We start from the raw sequence: 16,998 nt of genomic DNA, 5'->3' as shown, positions 1-16,998 counted from the left end.
AAGAAGAGAGAGAGAGAGAAGAGAGAGAGAGAGAGAGAGAGAAGAGAGAGAGAAGAGAGAGAGAGAGAGAGAGAGAGGAGAGAGAGAGAGAGGAGAGAGAGAGAGAGAGTAGAGAGAGAGAGAAGAGAGAGAGAGAAGAGAGAGAAGAGAGAGAGATGCGCGTGAGACAAGAGTACAGGGCCAGAGGAGTATGCGGCGTGAGACAAGAGTACAGGGCCAGAGGAGTATGCGGCGTGAGACAAGAGTACAGGGCCAGATGAGAATGCGGCGTAGACGAGAGTGCAGGGCCAGATGAGCGTGCATTAATGGAGGCTGCGCGAGTCCCAGTGCGATTCACAGTGTCGTAACGGTCGCACTGGACGTGTTCGCGCAGGCCCGGCCCGCATACGGGGCTGCAGCCGGGGCCGGGGCCGACACGTGGCCGGTGTCAGGCACACACCGACGGTCGCCATCGCCAGCGGTGGGCCCAGGCTGCGATGGGCGCAGCCTGGTGGCCGGCCGTCGCCTCAGACCAGCGGCGGCACCTCCGGATGCTCGTCCTCCGGCACCGGGCTTGGCTCTGGACCGGCCGACGGCTTCGGTGGCCCGAGCCGCAGGTGGGCCAGGCCGCCGGACCCCCCAGAGCGGGCCGCTCCGCGAACTGGGTGGCAACACCAGCGGCCCCTGGTTCAGGACACACCAGCGGTCCTGGTCAGGACGACACACACCACCGGCCCTGGTCAGGACGGACACACCACCGACCCTGGCCAAGGTGACACACCAGCGGTCCTGGTCAGGAACACACCAGCGGCCCCTGGTCAGGGCGACACACCGCCGGCCCTGGTCAGGACGACACACCACCGACCCTGGCCAAGGTGACACACCAGCGGTCCTGGTCAGGGACACACCAGCGGCCCTGGTCAGGGCGACACACCAACCAGGCCCTGGCCAAGGGTGACCACACCAGCGGTCCTGGTCAGGACACACCAGCGGCCTTGGTCAGGGCGACACGCCGCCGGCCCTGGTCAGGGCGACACACCACCGGCCTGGCCAAGGTGGACACACCAGCGGTCCTGGTCAGGACACACCAGCGGCCCTGGTCAGGGCGACACACCGCCGGCCCTGGTCAGGGCGACACACCACCGACCCTGGTCAGGGCCGACACACCACCAGCCCTGGCCAAGGTGACACACCAGCCGGTCCTGGTCAGGACATACCACCAGCCCTGGTCAGGGCCGACACATCCGGGCCATTGTCAGCAGGCCATCAGCAGCGCGGCCGTCCCACAGGAGCGCGTCCAAACTGAGAACCAGACCGTCGCAACCTCAGGTGGGAGCTCCATCAAATGTCGGCAGGCCGCCTGCTCAGCTCAACAACCAGGCGAACTCTTGCAGCACAACTAACAACACAGCACACGACAGCAGCAATAGCTTTACAAGCGATCATGCCATCTGAAGCGTCAAAATAATATCCTTGGTCAGAATGTAGATTGACCTGGCACGGCGCACACAGTTTAGAAATGCCGCAACACACCTTCAACTGGGACTAAAACAGAAAATATGCTGCTCAAAATGGCCGTCCTTTGAAAAAACTGTTGAATGCCACTCACAGAAACTGTGTCTACGGGTTTAGGATTTCGCTGTACCTGGCTGTAGCCAGTTCCGACCGGCCATTACGGAATTGCCCTCGCACCGTTCGGCGCGGCTGATATGTACGCCGAGGGGGAGGGGGGGGGGGGGGGGGTGTGTAAGCACAAGCGGCAGCCGTCAACAGACTGGGGAGGCTGCTCAGAGGCCGGTTGGTTGTGAGGTACGACAGTTTCGGCTGGAGAATCAGTGGCGTTCTTTGGACACGAGCGACCCTTCAGCACAGTGACCGCCGGGTCAAGGACAGCTACCTTCGGCATCGTCACCAGCAGCTGCCCGGTGACCTGGGAGCGCTGCACAGTACTGCTGTCCGGCTTCACCTCCTCGGACAGCACCAGCTGGAACGGCTGCTGCCGCACCCGCACGCACACGTACGTCGGCTGTACGTCCACCTCCAGCAGAGACGTATCCATGTGTCTGAGGCGGCGCGCACGCACGTGCTCGGTGTCACGGTCAGCCGGCAATTACGCACGCCTATACCACGACAGCCACGAGTATGCGACAAATACACTTGCCCCTGTGAGGCAAACATGCGTTAAGTTCTGTCTGGGCCACCGTGCACTTAAAAGCTGCCACATATTGCAGTCAATTTACTCTTTATCCCGATCCACACATCAACATTTGGCATACATGCCAAACATTTCAAGACTGGCTTAACATGTGAAGAAGTTAGCAGGACATAAACGCACGGTACCTGCACGATACCATCTGGTACAAAAGTAAAATGATGCTAATTGTGACGTTTTAAGGCACCTTCTGCCTAGTATACCAATAATTGGGATAACTGTTATGCATTGTTTTGGCTCAGCATTCCCCGTTTGCTCATATACCTTAAGGAGCTCAGAGGAGCATTGGGAGCTCAAGTCAGCATCGGGTGGGGGCTCACGCCCCCCGAAAATATATAAAGTGACACCCGTGATCTGTGCCCGTGTCAAGCTGACATGACACGATTTGTGTGCGACCGGGAGACGGCCTCAGACATACGGCTGCGGGACTCTGCGAGTTCGGACGTGGCTCTTGGACTCAGACCCACGCCTGTCAAGCGAACGGCGGCCTTGCTTCGGAGACGCTTTTTCTCTCGGAGTGCAGCGCGGTCATTCACGGGGAGCGGGGGCTTCTCTTTTGCAAGTGTGGTACAAAGATCGGGTACCTACGTAGCAATAAACCTGATATCGCCACTTCCCAAGCTCCGCTTACACCTGTACAGGTGAAACACCTGTGGATCCAAATATTCCTCTATTTATGAGGGTAACGGACCCGCCACAGATGCACGCTCGAGTGATCACCGTGCACCGGAGCTGGTACGGTTTCGGGCTCCGGCTCTGACCGCAGGCTGCACCTGGACAGGGGCACCGCGGGGGTTGGATGCCAGGGGACAAGACAATGCACGGGGGGGGGGGGGGGGGGCAGTTGGCGCTCAGGGAGCTACTTTGTGGGAGGGGGGGGGGGGGGGCAACGAAAACAAGACCGTCGCTGGTGCAAGGAGCCACGGGGGGAACAGGAGGCAACAGCAGCCCCTGCCCTCCCCCCATCTGCGACGCATTTGCCCGTGCGCCCCGTCGGACGGAAACAGGGCGGCTGCAGCGGCGGCGGCGCCCCCACCTGAACACGTCCAGGTGGAGCCGCAGCTGGTGGGCCGGCTCGTCATCCTCCAGCCAGAAGCTGAGGCCGGCACTGTTGACGTTGAGCGGCCGGCCGTCGTCGGTGAACAGGCGGCTCTGGCGGGCCGGCGCCTCCCAGGCGGGCCGTTCGTCCCGCGGCGGAGCGGCGCGCGACGCCTCCAGGTGGCGGTGCAGCTCCAGCCGCGACTCGGGCGTGTACGGCGTCCGCTCGGCCCAAAACCTGGACCCGACCACAACGTGAAGCACGCACAACACAAGTACACGCGCACGCATACACACAACCACACCCATATCCACACCCAACCACTCACACACAGGGAGGGAGGGATTCGTTCGGAAGAGCCTGCAGCGCACCCATGGAAAGAGAAAGACTCGTTAAAGGGGACTGGAAGGCGCACACAGACAGAACTTGGGACTCACCATACGAAGCATATATTGTCAGACACCGGAAGCATACAGAACGGGAATGGAGCCACGTCGAGTCAAAGAGTATCGAGGCACGCAGGCCGGAATCCATCAAAAAAGTTGAGGACGCTCGACAGACTGATACTTATCCCAACTAATCGAGCACAGACAAACCAGTCACCACACAACAGGGACTGAAAGGCTATTACTAGAACCCGAGGCACCTACAAACTGCCGACAAGCATGATTTCCGAAGCGGCCGGGCTGTCTAGACTTCTAAAATAAAGGCACACCGCAACAGGATGAAAACTTATTATCCCAACCCACCCAGGCACGGCGCTAGCCAGCCGGCCTCAACTGACCAGAGATCGGTGACATGGCTGGCCGCAGAGCACACACCTGTATTATATGGCCCGTAGAAGAGGGCGGACGTGATACCCACACCGGCACGCACTTCCCTTGGTCAGTAGTTCTACAGCGACGCTACATTGGTAAGTCACCACCCGCCTCGACTTGAGCGTCGCCGTCAACTTTGGTTTGAGATATGATGCTAACATGTTTTCATTCGTCTTAATATCTGAAGGCTCTGGGCCTCGTAGGCTAGGAGGTCAAGTGCCCCATCGATGGGTGATGATAAGCGACCCGGGATAACGTCTCACATGATTTCAGGAGCTATCGTGCGTGCAATAAATGCCTACATGTCCTCAACCCGCTTACTTTTTTCGCTCTTCTTCACTAAGATCTTTCAAATTTGAAGCATCTTTCGTTGCCCGTACAGCTTCTTTTTGTTGCTTCCTTTTCTCTGCAATGCGTGCAACCATGGCAGCGATACACACCATCATTAAGGGTCCGTAAGGCAATATGAACACACTTTTACGATGGAGAGCATTGCAAAATCCAATTAGTCCGTGCGCAATAAAGCTCACGTCTCACTTTGCATCAGAAAACATGGATTACAACACACGCTAATGTTGACAGCGCATAACCCGCTGCATTCACGCTCGGCCCTGTGCACTGTGCCCGTTCTGGGTACGTCAGCGGTTCTCTCCAAGAACTGACCTAGGTAGCGCCTCTGCTGTTGGACGATGTCGTCCTGGATGCGGGCGAACGCCTGGCGCGCCCGGATCCGCTCCGAGTGCTCGATCCGCGTGCCGTCCAGCACCTCCAGCTGCGGCAGGGCGACGGCCACCCAGGCGCGGTAGCCCTCGTAGTCGGCGCACGGGTTGCCCGTGAGGAATCTGCGGCGGGAGACGTCTGTGCGGAGCCGAGAGGCAGCAACTCCGACGCCCGGCACGGTCAGCGACTGCGTGAACAGCAAGCAATGGGCACGATCACCAGCCCGATCAACTCTGCACAATTCCCCGGCGGTCGGACCAACGCGCACGGCCACGACAGTGTGCCGGTGAGGACGGCCATGGGCAGCCACAGCGGCGCGTCGGGTGCGGCGGCAGCAGACAGCAGCGACGGCGTGCCGGGTGCGGGCCGTAGAGGACGGCCGCAGCAGTGCTACATGCGGCGCCACGCGTCCGCCACCCCCCCCCCCCCCCCCCCACACACACACACTCTGCGGTCTCGGGCCACCGCCACGGCAGTCAGGTCGGCTGCCTCCGGACAGCGGCCCGCACACCTCCCGCCTCAGGCCGCCGCCAGGGGGCGCCCAGCACTCAGTACTGGGGAGTGCACCCGGCAGTGTCGGAGGGTGGTGGTGGAACTCCATGCGGTGGGCCGCCGTCACTCGGCTTACAGTTCGCGTAGGGCAGCGTTGTGTCGGAGGCTGGCCAGAGACGTAATCTCTCCGATGAAGTTGAGCGTCAGGTCCAGCTTGGTCAGGCTCTCGCAGCCCTCCAGGTTCTCGACGCGCTCCACGCTGTTGAGGGCCAGGTTCAGGTACTCCAGCTGCTTCAGCCGACCAACGTTCTCTGAAGAGCGGCGACGGCAGCGTCATCAAGACCTAAAAATACCTAAAGTAACCGCAGTCACTGCAGTACCGGATGGACCTTATAACATGGGCATGTGTCGATATCAATCCAGAAGACCATTCATATTTGTGAAGGGAAACAAACGTAACTTTCCAGCAAAAGGCACTAACCCACCAGAGCATACGTTAAACGCGCTCAGAAACGTAATATCATGATCACAACCCCCATTGGCATCATTCATGCTTTCAAAGATGTCGGCCAAATGCCGGCAAACACACCGTCACAGCTGCAGCCTACCTATCTTGGCAATAAGGTTAGACTGCAGGTAGAGAATGCGCAGACGTCGACACCACCGGTCCAGATGCTGGATCCGTTCCACGTCACACTGATGCAGCGACAGCTCCTCCAGGCTGAAGATCTCCTTTTCATTGTGCTCAGCCCGCTTGCGCACCAGCTCTTCCGTAACTGGCCAACAGTGACGCATTATCGTAGCCTGACCATGGCGGTCAAACACAATTAAATGTGGTCCGGCTTCGATGCGGGTAAGTCCTAACAGACGCGGCCCACGCGTTGCGATCCAGAGGCGCACATCATGGGTGCACTCAAGCCACATCTTCGAATGGCGTATGCAACTAAGATTCTGCGGTCATGCTAGATGGCACATTTTAGCACGACAGCTCTGACAGACAGGCAGACGCTGAGCTCGGTACCACGGCAACCAATGGCTTCTTACGTGCTGCAGTTCCACTGGTCAGTATGGTTGCTTACCGGGTGTCCCAGCTACATTTCACACTGCTCACTACGATTAAAAGTGTACTGAAAATGTCCGAATGAGCAACAGGCATTGTTTCAAAGGGTTTCAACCACGCAAAGTGGAAAAAGTTTTCTTGGCTATTGATACAGATGACATGACTTGCCGCGATGCTGTACAGAAAAAAATCACACATGATTCGTTTTTGGGCACCTGCTGATCAATCGATTAGCGGCAAACATACTCCATGTGTTGGCCACCACGTTACCGGCCGGCCAATAGCATTCAGTAATGGGCCGCCCGGGGCGAAATGAACAAAACGGGAAATGGCTCCCGTACACCGACTGATGTTGCCGGTCGACAGCGCTCCCACAGTGCCGTCGTCTGCACACGGCTGCAGCCGCCGCCATTGACGACGATGATTTGATGATTGATGACTTGATGACGGCCGTAACTGATCAAATCGCCGCTGCCACCGGCCAGCTTGCCTTGAGTGATGCGCAGTCCGGGGTCCCCCCCCCACCAAAAAAATTATATGTATACCGTCGGCCGACAAGCATTTGTAAGTGCCAGCCGGCAGAAGAGTGATATGAAATGCGCATAGTCGCACTCCCCGCGCGCGATCCAGTGTTTCTCCCGGTCCGCGGTATGGTGGCTGCCACGCTACCGGCCAGTCGGCACCATCAGTGCTGCACCGTCAGGGTGTTATGTGAACAACCGAACTAAGCTACCGGCCCACTGCCCCGCCACAATGCTACCGTCTCCGCTCAGTCGCATCCGCTGAGAACGAAAAAAGTTGCGCTGACCACCGTAACTTAGGAAATTGACGCCTCCGCCTGCCCGCCTGCATCGAGTGATGACCCGTCACGGGTCACCAAAACAAAATGGACGATTCGGCCGACAAGCAGGTTTGGGTGCCAGCTCATAGCCCCGTCGCAATGCCATCAAAAGCACACCAAGGCACTCTTCGCACGCGATTGCAGGCATTTTTCCTGGGTTGCCACGCGTTGGCCAGCGTGGTACCGGCTGTCGGTCGCATTCAGTAATCGCCATCATGGCATGATCTGAACACAGTCGCGTTAACTGGCGATAGCCTTCTCACGGTTTCATCATATCCACACGTTTCCTTACGTCGCGCACGACAATGTATATGTTTAAATCACTGTTGTAACTTTGCAGATCGCTGCTGCGGCCGGCCAGCCAGCATTTATTAATACTCTGTCAGGGGTTCAGACCACACGACCGCGGCGGGGGGGGGGGGGGGGAACCGGCCACACTCAGGCGGCAGACCCACATATGGACAGGCTGCCATGTCTGGGCCATTTGAGCAATTTGTCCACTGTGCAAACCAATACATAATACTTGATATATACACGCATTTGTATATATACATATACATTTATATATATATATATATATATATATATATATATATATATATATATATATATATATGCATATATATGGTGGAATATTTCGGCAGAATCCTTACTTTTATGCATGTTTGTTTAACAATGACTACCGACCCGGCACTGAAGAACTATTTTTTGCACCCATCTAGTTTCGGGACTTTTGACTTAGCATTAGTCGTTTAAATTAAAGACAGTTCGTACAAAATCACTCATATATTCGCCGATCTTTACATTCTCACGTTTCGAGATCTTACCTCATGGTGGGAGAAGACTGAATAGCACAAAAAATACGTTTGGAGTTTTAAGGGATGAAAATTGTGCACTACTATTTAAAAGCCTCTTTTGGTACGGAGAACACAAATGAAGCATGGCTAATTGAAGTGAGACAAAATTCCTTTTTACTTTGATGCATATAAAATACACTCATAATGCGGACACTACAAAGACACAAACATATTGCCACAATCACATCAATAGTGTTCACCTCCCACCAATTAATAATTCAAGGGTTGTACAAGAATTTGTTTAGGGCAAGAGAGTTCATTGATTAATATACTTTCCCAAGTTTGAAGGCATCTTCTGCCATTGCACGTCCGTAAAATGTCAGTGTTGTCTGTCAGTTGTCGTGTAAATGTCCTGTCGTGTTCGTGTCGCATGTGGTTCAGAGGTGCCCCCTCATGTAAGTCCACTGTCAGGCGTCGTGAGAGAGTCGTGGTCGCTCCATTGTAGTGTACGGAACAATGTCTGCAGCTTTCGATGTTGTATTTGAATTGATACACCAAAATTGTGCATTTTAGTTTGTCGGGTTTGATCGGGTTATTTCTCATAAGAAAGCTGGTTTTCTTGTTGCAATAATAAGTGGCAATGCATTTTGTGGTCGTTCTTACGTTTTACATGTCGGGAGATGATTTTCCGTAGAGCTTTCTTGCCTTGTTTGTGGGCGGATGTCATTTTATTTTGATAATATAGTTGGACGGTTCATTGGTTGCCTTGTCTTGGCTTGCTGACGTGTGTCTTGTCATATGTCGTATTTCGTTTTCAACGTCAGAATTTCAAGAACCGTTGTTCACCAAGATCTGTCTGATTCGCGCCAATTCCAAATGCAGTCCTGTCCAATCAGAGGAGTGCTTAAATGCACATATAATGAATGACCTTATCATGCAAATTTTGTGGCGTCGAGGACACTCACGGTCAGCATTCAAGCACCGTCCGTTGTTAGTCTGCTTTCGGTACAGTCGTATTCAATCGCTGTCCTTTTCCATTAATAATCACGCCAAGAAAGGATATTATGTTTTGCACACTGAGCTCTTTTGTGAAATTTGAACCAGACTGCTGTTGAAGTGGTGTTTTTGAGACGTTCTAGTTGGTCAATGTCTCTAACCTCCACGAACATATCGTTAACATAGCAACAGAAAATGTCCGGTCTCATGTCGTCATTTTGTAGTGTGTCGGTTTCTACATGTCCCATAAAGAAATTAGCGAATAACGGTCCTGGCGGTGAGCTAGTCGCAACACCCTCACTTTGGCAATACATTCGGCCATCAGACCCGCGGAAAGAAACTTCCAGCGCACAGGCTTTTCGCAATTGTTCAAGAAGGCGCTTTTATATTTTGAGAGGGGGAATTTCGAGACGAATGTTATCCCAACGGCTTTTCAAATTCTGACGTTGAAAACGAAATACAACGGCATATGACAAGACAGTTTGACAGCAAACCAAAACAAGACAACCAACCAACCGTCCAACTGTATCACCAAAATCAAATGACATCTGCCCACAAACAAGGCGAAAAAGCTCTACGGAAAATCATCTTTCGACGTCTAAAGGGCAAGAACGACCACAAAATAGACATCGTCATGTATCATCGCAATAACAAAATCTTTGACTTTCTTTTGGGAAACAGCCCAGGCACACCCGACAAACCAAAATGCACCAACGTAGTGTATCAATTCGAGTGCTTCATCAAAGGCCGCAAACATTGTTCCATACACTGCAATGGTGTGACCACAACGACTCTCTCACGATGTCTGACGATGTATTTACGTGACGGGGCGCCTCTGGACCATGGGCGACACGAACACGACAGGGCATTGACACAACAAGTGACAGTCAACACTGATATTTTATGGACGTGCAATGACGGAAGACGCATTAAAATTTGGGAGACTGTATTCATTAACGAACTCTCTCCAGCCCTAAACAGACGACCAATTTTGTGTACAACCCTTGAATTATTAAGTGGAGGGCGGTGAGCACTATTATCGTGATTGTGGCAATATGTTTGTGTCTTTGTAGCGTTCCCATTATGAGTGTACTTAATATGTATCAAAGTAAAAACAGGATTCTGTCTCACTTCAATAAGCCATGTTTTTTGTGTTACCGTACCAAAAGATGTTTTACGATAGCAGTGCACGATTTTCATCCTTTAAAATTCCAACCTTATTTTTTGCGCCATTCCGTGTTCTCCTGCGACGAGTTAAGATGTCGGAACATAAGAACGTAAAGAGCGACGAAGATACGAGTGATTTTGTATCAAACATCTTTAATCTAAACAATAATGCTGAGTCAACAGCCGAAAAGTACAACAATGCATATGAAAGCTCGTCAATGCCAAGTCAGCGGTCATTTTTAGTGGAGCACACACGCACACGCACACGCACACGCACACACCCACACCCACACCCCCCGCGCCCACGCCCACGCCCACGCCCACGCCCATATATATATATATATATATATATATATATATATATATATATATATATATATATATATATCAAGGATGCATCAGCTCAAGGGCCGTAGTGTCTGTCACCGGTCACGTTGGGAACCCACCCAAGCTACATTCGGAGCTGAAGGTGGCGGCTACAACAAATGCCGCGAGAGGTATACGTTTTAACTCCAGCAGCCACGTCAGGCGTCGCCATCCTGTGGGCGACAGACGTGAATGATTTGGATTTCGGCCTGGGCTCGGGCTGGGCCATCGTACTCGGAGACGTATCAGGCACAGAAGAGGTGCAAACGCCACCGCTGAAGTGGCAGGGTAATACGGAGGTCGGGCTTTAGCAGAATGCTCAATGCACCCATTGTCAACATGATGCCTATGGCCAGACACTTACCTGCAGCCTCCTCCTCCCTCCCCCCGCCAAAAAAGATCACGGGATCTCACAGACATGGAATCATATGGGATCCTGGATCCACCCTTGAGATCCGGGCACATTTCTGGGGTCGACAAATTCTGTCCCCCCAGGCAGCAAATAACCCCGACATTAAATCACTTCACATTCGGGGAGAATGCGCATCCTCGGTTTCGGCATTATGCATGTGCATTGCAAATCTTGTTAAGTACTGTCAACTTACTAAGCACCATTATCTTGTGGTCCTTAGGCACGCGGTTCCCAGACGCGTGGTACTACCTAATCACCCGTACTGCTCATCTTTAAAAGTAGCTCTTTGAGGTGACTGGGCGTTATAACTAATCCAGATGCTTCTGAGCTTTCGAACTGAGAGCGATCCTCGTTAGGTTTCTACGACAAAAACGTAAGCAGCAAGAGCGGCTGGCCCAACCACCACCTTAAGCACACACCACCCAAACTGCGGATGGTACACCAGTTTTAGCGTCGCGTGTTGCCATGGCAACAGGCGATGAGCACCTCATATTTTACATTGTATTATATGAATATGTCAAAGCGTCACCAGAAATAGCTGCTGTTCCTCGAGAAAAATATTTTCTTTGAAAATAAAAACGGCATTAATCTAAAAGTTGGCAGTGCAGCATGGATTTCATACAAGAGACGTATTAATTGGACTCAATGCATTAAGCACTTGATACTGTGATATAAAATACGCATATGGTTCGTTACAGACGCAGAAAACTAACAATGAATCGCGTTCATTGGCAAATTTGAAATCAGATGGGGATGGGAGGTAAGTCTTAAGTGCATTTGCGTTGAATATTATTAACATAGATAGCACAGTAGAAATAACCTTGTTCCGCGGAGAAAACCACGAGAATAGACATAGATGCGTTGATATTTCGGCAACATGCCTTCTTTGAAACGGGTAATGTAAGTGGATTGAAAATAAAAACTTCTGCTATTTGTGCCTTTGTGCTTGGTTGAAATATTAACGCACCTTTATCGCTATTCTTCCGTTTTTCTGCCAGGGAAAAGGGTATTGCTACAGTAGTAATGCCATCCAAAGGTAAAACCCTATATGTCAACTTTTGGCGATGTTGTGCTTTTTATACCATCTGATTCATCTACTCATGCTGATGTTGGTTACTTAAATGATGAGTTAAAATTTTCACAAACTCTTAGCCCATCCTTTTGGCTAAAAGTTTGTGAAAATTTCAAATAATGATTTAAATATCTACAATGCAGCATGAGAAGACAACTGTGATAAGGTGAGACATGAGATGACATAAGAAACACAAAATGGCTAGAAATGAGCATATGGGATTTTATCCTTGGACAGCAGTGCTGTCTTGTCTACATGAAGATGGAAGCCTCATTTCTCACTGTAATGGTAGTCTGACAGCAGTGCAGGAAGTAGGTGGCCAGTGGAGTAAGCCTCCAAACTTTTAAAAACACATCAGCCTCATGAGCATTGACTGAAAGAGATACAACAATGCCTTTCAGTCCATCCAACATGTGAGGTCTTCCTTTGCCCCTGGCCTTTTATGCTTGATCCATGCTATTTTCTACTAGTGCTGAAGCAACACACTTGTAAAGGATTTCCCATTTAAAGGAGCAATAATAATCAAACTATTGCTGACAGGGGCTTAGCATCTTAATATCTGAACACTTAAATAAATGCCAGGGCCATTTTAAGACAGATGTCTTTGTTAGGTATCTTGTAGAATGCAGTGGTGACATGGCAGGGACCCAAACCCAAGACTGGCAGGCTCAGAGCAGAGTGCTCAAACTACTACAAACTACCACCACTGCCTGACTACAAGGAGGAAACACCACATGCATTAAAAAAAGCTTGCAAAATAACTGGACTTTTTGAAAGGCTGGATGCAGCCACCTTCCTTACCAACCATTGCCATACAGAGGATGCTACATTTACATAATATGTTGCCATGCTGTCCCTGATTTCTACACCAATGGTTGATCACTTAAAAGTTAACTTATCTGCTCTTAGTGTACAAAATTTGTTTATCAGGTAAAAGCCAAATTGGTGTAATCTTTTGCATATAAGCATTTGTTTCTGATGCTTTAATACAAATGCAAGAAGCATCAGGAACAAGCTTGGTGAGCTCCATGCTTACATGCTGGAAGAAAATTTGACCTGGCAACTATCACTGAACCTTGGATCAGTGAGCACCTTTTTGGTGGGGCAGTTAACAAGAATTTGAAGTATCTAGGTACAATATGTTTAACTTTTCATAGGAGAACAAAAAAGGAGGTGGAATTCTAGTCTATGTAAGGCAGAATATAGAATGTGAAATGATGAATGGCATGAAGAAGAGAGGTGGTGCAGAATTCCTTTGGACTGATTTGATTATGCAAAAGGCAATAAATTATGTGTTGGAAATATCTATAGGCCCCCAAATGGTTGTCAGGATGTGGACACAGATATGTGTGAAGAAATCAGATGAAGAAAATAGCTCAAGAAAGCTTCCATGTCTGACACAGTCAGTGCACACTTTGATGGCAGTTAAGAAGGCAGCAGTGTAATAGACACACAAAAAGCAGGAGGGCAGTATATAGGATTGCCACAAAAAAACTAAAGAAGGGAGTCAGGAAAGCAAAAGTAATATCAGAAATAAGGCTAGCAGACACTTGCCCTGTTGATGTTAGAATTTTCTTAGCTACTACAAATTCCAATCTTAAGGGATTCTCTGTTGGTCCCTTGAGGAAGATGAAAAGTCATAAGTGGTGGAGAGGGATGTGGTAGGTTTGTCAGTAAGCCATTTTTGTGCTCAATGGTACTAAACCTCAGCAGGAGCCAGACAAGATTGGGGTTCCACAGGGGTTGGTTGTTGGGGTCATTTGCCCTCATTTTTGTGTGAATAATATTGAGATAGGATGAGAAGGTAAGGTTCTTAAATTGCCTGATATTAAATTAAAAGGGGTGCCAAAAAATGCAGACCACATGAAACTTGACTTAGAGAAATTAGTGACCTGGGATTCTCTGTGGCAAATGTCATTTAATTATGATATGTGTAAGGTGATACTTTAGGGTGGTTCTGACAGTGAGGGGGCATTATCTAAAAAATGTGAGGCCGAGAGTTGTACCAGATTGAGGACAAACAGGACTTGTGGGTTATAATTTCCAGGGAATTTGAAGGCCTGAAAGCAATACTTTGGGTTGGGGGCAAAGTGCTTCAGATGCTGCCGACTTGTTTACAGGAGTGCCCATCATTAAAGACAAAAGAAAAATGCCTCTCTGTGTCAAATGAAATGCCTCTCTGTGATGCCTCTCTATCAAATATGCAAAAGCAACATGTCCTCATGATGGAACTCAAAGGCGCAGCCTTAGAGCACATGGCCTCCTTTGACGGGTACAAGATGACTTATACAGATGGTTCGAAGACGGATGCAGGTGTAGGGTGCGCTTTTGTTGTGCGGATCCACCACACGGTCATTCACACTGCCTTCACACGCGTCGGTCTACACTTCGAGCTTATAGCCATTAGCAAGCTCTCTGTTTTATTGAAGTGGACGATAGCAATCTGCATTTATTCTTTCCGACTTCCTTGAGCAGCCTGCTGGCTGTGTAGCTGGCTTCTCCCGTCGAATCACTGTTCAGGACTTCAATCTCGTCTTAGCTCACTGGATCGAGCAGGAAAAACGGTCGTTCTATGCTGGATCCCAAGTCACGTGGGGATATGCGGAAATGATCTTGCTGACGCGGCAGCAAAGCGCGCTACGACAGGGACTAGAATTCCTATAACACCACTACCTGCTCAAGACATGTACCCCGCAGTGTCGCTGTTTATGCAGAAGCGATGGCAGTTCTACTGGAACTCGCTGAGCGCCAACAAGCTGCAGTCGGTGAAACCCCGCATTGGATTATGGCAGTCGTGCTTTCGGGACAATAGGGTGGAAGAAGTTGCCCTTTGCCGGTTACGCATAGGTCACACATATGCTACGCACCGTCACCTGCTGGCTGGCGACAGACCATGCTGCGGTCGATGCTCTGATCCACTGACCGTGCATCACGTACTGGTCGCTTGCCGCCACCTTACTGCAACGAGAGCGCAGTTTTTCGGACGCCACGTCCAGAGTCGCACGCTATGCGACTTTTTAGGGGATTCTTCGAACATCGTCGGGTTTGGCAAAGTGCTCCAGTTCCTTCGCGCTATAGATTTTCCTGTAATCTTCTCATCATGATGCTAGGGCCGATCATCATGGCTCTATAGGGTGACCTGATTGATGCACTTCTCTGATTGACGGCTCTGCATGAATCGATAGTTGGGCGCTGCATGACCTTTAGCAGTCGATGCGCCCTAAAACCCCAAATCATCATCATCGTCATCACAAAAGAAAATGCTGTCAAAAATTTGTACTGAGGTCATGTCAGACCACGCCTAGAGTGTTGTGTACAACTTGTTCCCCCTGTTGCCAAAAATATATTGATGGTCCGGGGAGAGTACGCAAAAAGCAACTAAGATGATACATGCGGGTTGGTGACATAAAACATGAGGATAGGTTTAAGGCCTTGTATTTGTATTCACCGAAATATCGTAGACTTAGAGGAGATTTGATAGAGGTCTTCAAGAGGATGAAAGGATAGACATCGTAGGTCTACAAGGAGCACCGTAAATTAAGCCGAGACGTAAGAGAAATAAGTTTGAATTAGCAAAGGTAGGATTAGAACTATGAAGAGGCAGATGTCATTTAGTGAAGGAGTAGTGAATCACTGAAATGGACTGCCAAATGAAGATGTAGGAAGTCCCTGCCTGGCAAAATTTAAAAATTGTGTGGACAAGCTCTGTGGGGTTAAGGATGTCATTCATAGCCAAATGCAGGCCGGTCAGGTGGTAAGATTTGCTCAAGGATGGGTGGGGAACCTAGGGTAGACCAGCCTCCATGGGCCCTTGTGGTTCTTTGTTGGCCTGATGTCTTTGTGTTTATGTCTTTATTTGGTGAGATCATGCGGTAAATGTAGGTTTAGCAGATGACATGCATACCATACTGGTTCTCTAAAATTTGAGTGGATGGTGAGGTCAGTTATAAAAAGTAGGAAATCTAACCCTGTCTTCTTTACAGTGTGTTCAGGTTGAAACAACACCTTTGGTAGTAATATTGTTAATGTTTATAGATTACCATGGAGCCTACCTTCCATCTCATTGTAAATCAAGTTTTGTAGCCTTTTTCAAAAAAGCTTGTCACCTTGTGAATAAGAACCAGCTCATTCCAGTCATCCCTTGCAATTTTTACTATCACATTTCTGCAGTCATATTCATAAAAATGCAGCATTACTTAACATAGTCACAGACAGCTACATTGCTTTCATCATTCATGCTGCCCAAACTTCCTGGCACAAAATCGAAAACGATTATTTTTGAACAATGTATATTTGAGTAACTCAATTTCTGGGGGTCACGGGTGTCATATCCTGGAGTTTCATAACCTAGCCCCCCTTCATTGCTTTTGCTGTTTGCACATACCATCACTATGTTACATCATATACCCTGTATTTACCTGTATTTCTACCATGGCAGACCATGTCAGTTGTTCCTCACTGAGCTTATTTACCCTGTTCTCAACCACTTGAAACATCATATCATGGGGAAGGCAGTGTTCACTGATGCTTTGTTATCCAGAACAGACCAAAATCTAGCAGATTCCTATAAGATATCGTATCACCTTATTGCTTCTATTGTGTGCTTACTGCAGCACTATAGTGATGAAAGAATAACATTCACCTCTCAATATATTTATGCCTCACATTCCACTTTGCCCTGCAATATGCACAAGAACTTTACATTGCAAATATCCCAAGGAGTCAGATATCTTAACTGAGTAGCCCTCAGTTTGACAATTCATAAGGTTAAAATGTTCAATATGCTCATAACACACATAGACAACACATTTGTTAATTTGTGCACAAACAGTGCAATAGTGAGTCCCAATATGAGTTTTTCAGTGCAGAAAGTGGTCATGTGGAACTTGATGCATATCATATGCACCTAAAAAAGCTGCTGCCTGCTATTGGGCATAGCTTCAGCAACATTTGCCACAAATGAGTTCTTCAGTGAAGTGAACAGCATGGCATATCTATGTATGAAAGAGAGAGAGACACACACACAC

The 16,998-nt window shown here is 49.6% G+C and overlaps 1 protein-coding gene across 1 annotated transcript in view; it reads right to left on the bottom strand.

The window, feature by feature from the left end:
* LOC119105617 (protein tilB homolog) overlaps positions 1 to 11,307 on the bottom strand; it is an 18,989-nt gene extending 7,682 nt beyond the window's left edge. The window contains exons 1-8 of the mRNA XM_037229076.1: positions 11,093 to 11,307; positions 5,869 to 6,036; positions 5,397 to 5,571; positions 4,712 to 4,890; positions 4,370 to 4,454; positions 3,228 to 3,467; positions 1,877 to 2,042; positions 574 to 640 (exon numbers count right to left, since the gene is read on the bottom strand). Coding sequence (XP_037084971.1) covers positions 574 to 640; positions 1,877 to 2,042; positions 3,228 to 3,467; positions 4,370 to 4,454; positions 4,712 to 4,890; positions 5,397 to 5,571; positions 5,869 to 6,036; positions 11,093 to 11,102 — 1,090 coding nt within the window. The 5' untranslated portion in view covers positions 11,103 to 11,307. The remainder of the gene's footprint in view (positions 1 to 573; positions 641 to 1,876; positions 2,043 to 3,227; positions 3,468 to 4,369; positions 4,455 to 4,711; positions 4,891 to 5,396; positions 5,572 to 5,868; positions 6,037 to 11,092) is intronic.
* Between the last annotated feature and the right edge of the window lie 5,691 nt (positions 11,308 to 16,998).

Source organism: Pollicipes pollicipes, unplaced genomic scaffold (genome assembly GCF_011947565.3).
Source record: "Pollicipes pollicipes isolate AB1234 unplaced genomic scaffold, Ppol_2.1 Scaffold_6138;HRSCAF=7277_pilon_pilon_pilon, whole genome shotgun sequence".
NCBI lineage: Eukaryota > Metazoa > Arthropoda > Thecostraca > Pollicipedomorpha > Pollicipedidae > Pollicipes > Pollicipes pollicipes.
The sequence above is the reverse complement of the archived record's forward strand: the minus strand, read 5'-3'. Positions and strand labels throughout refer to the sequence as shown.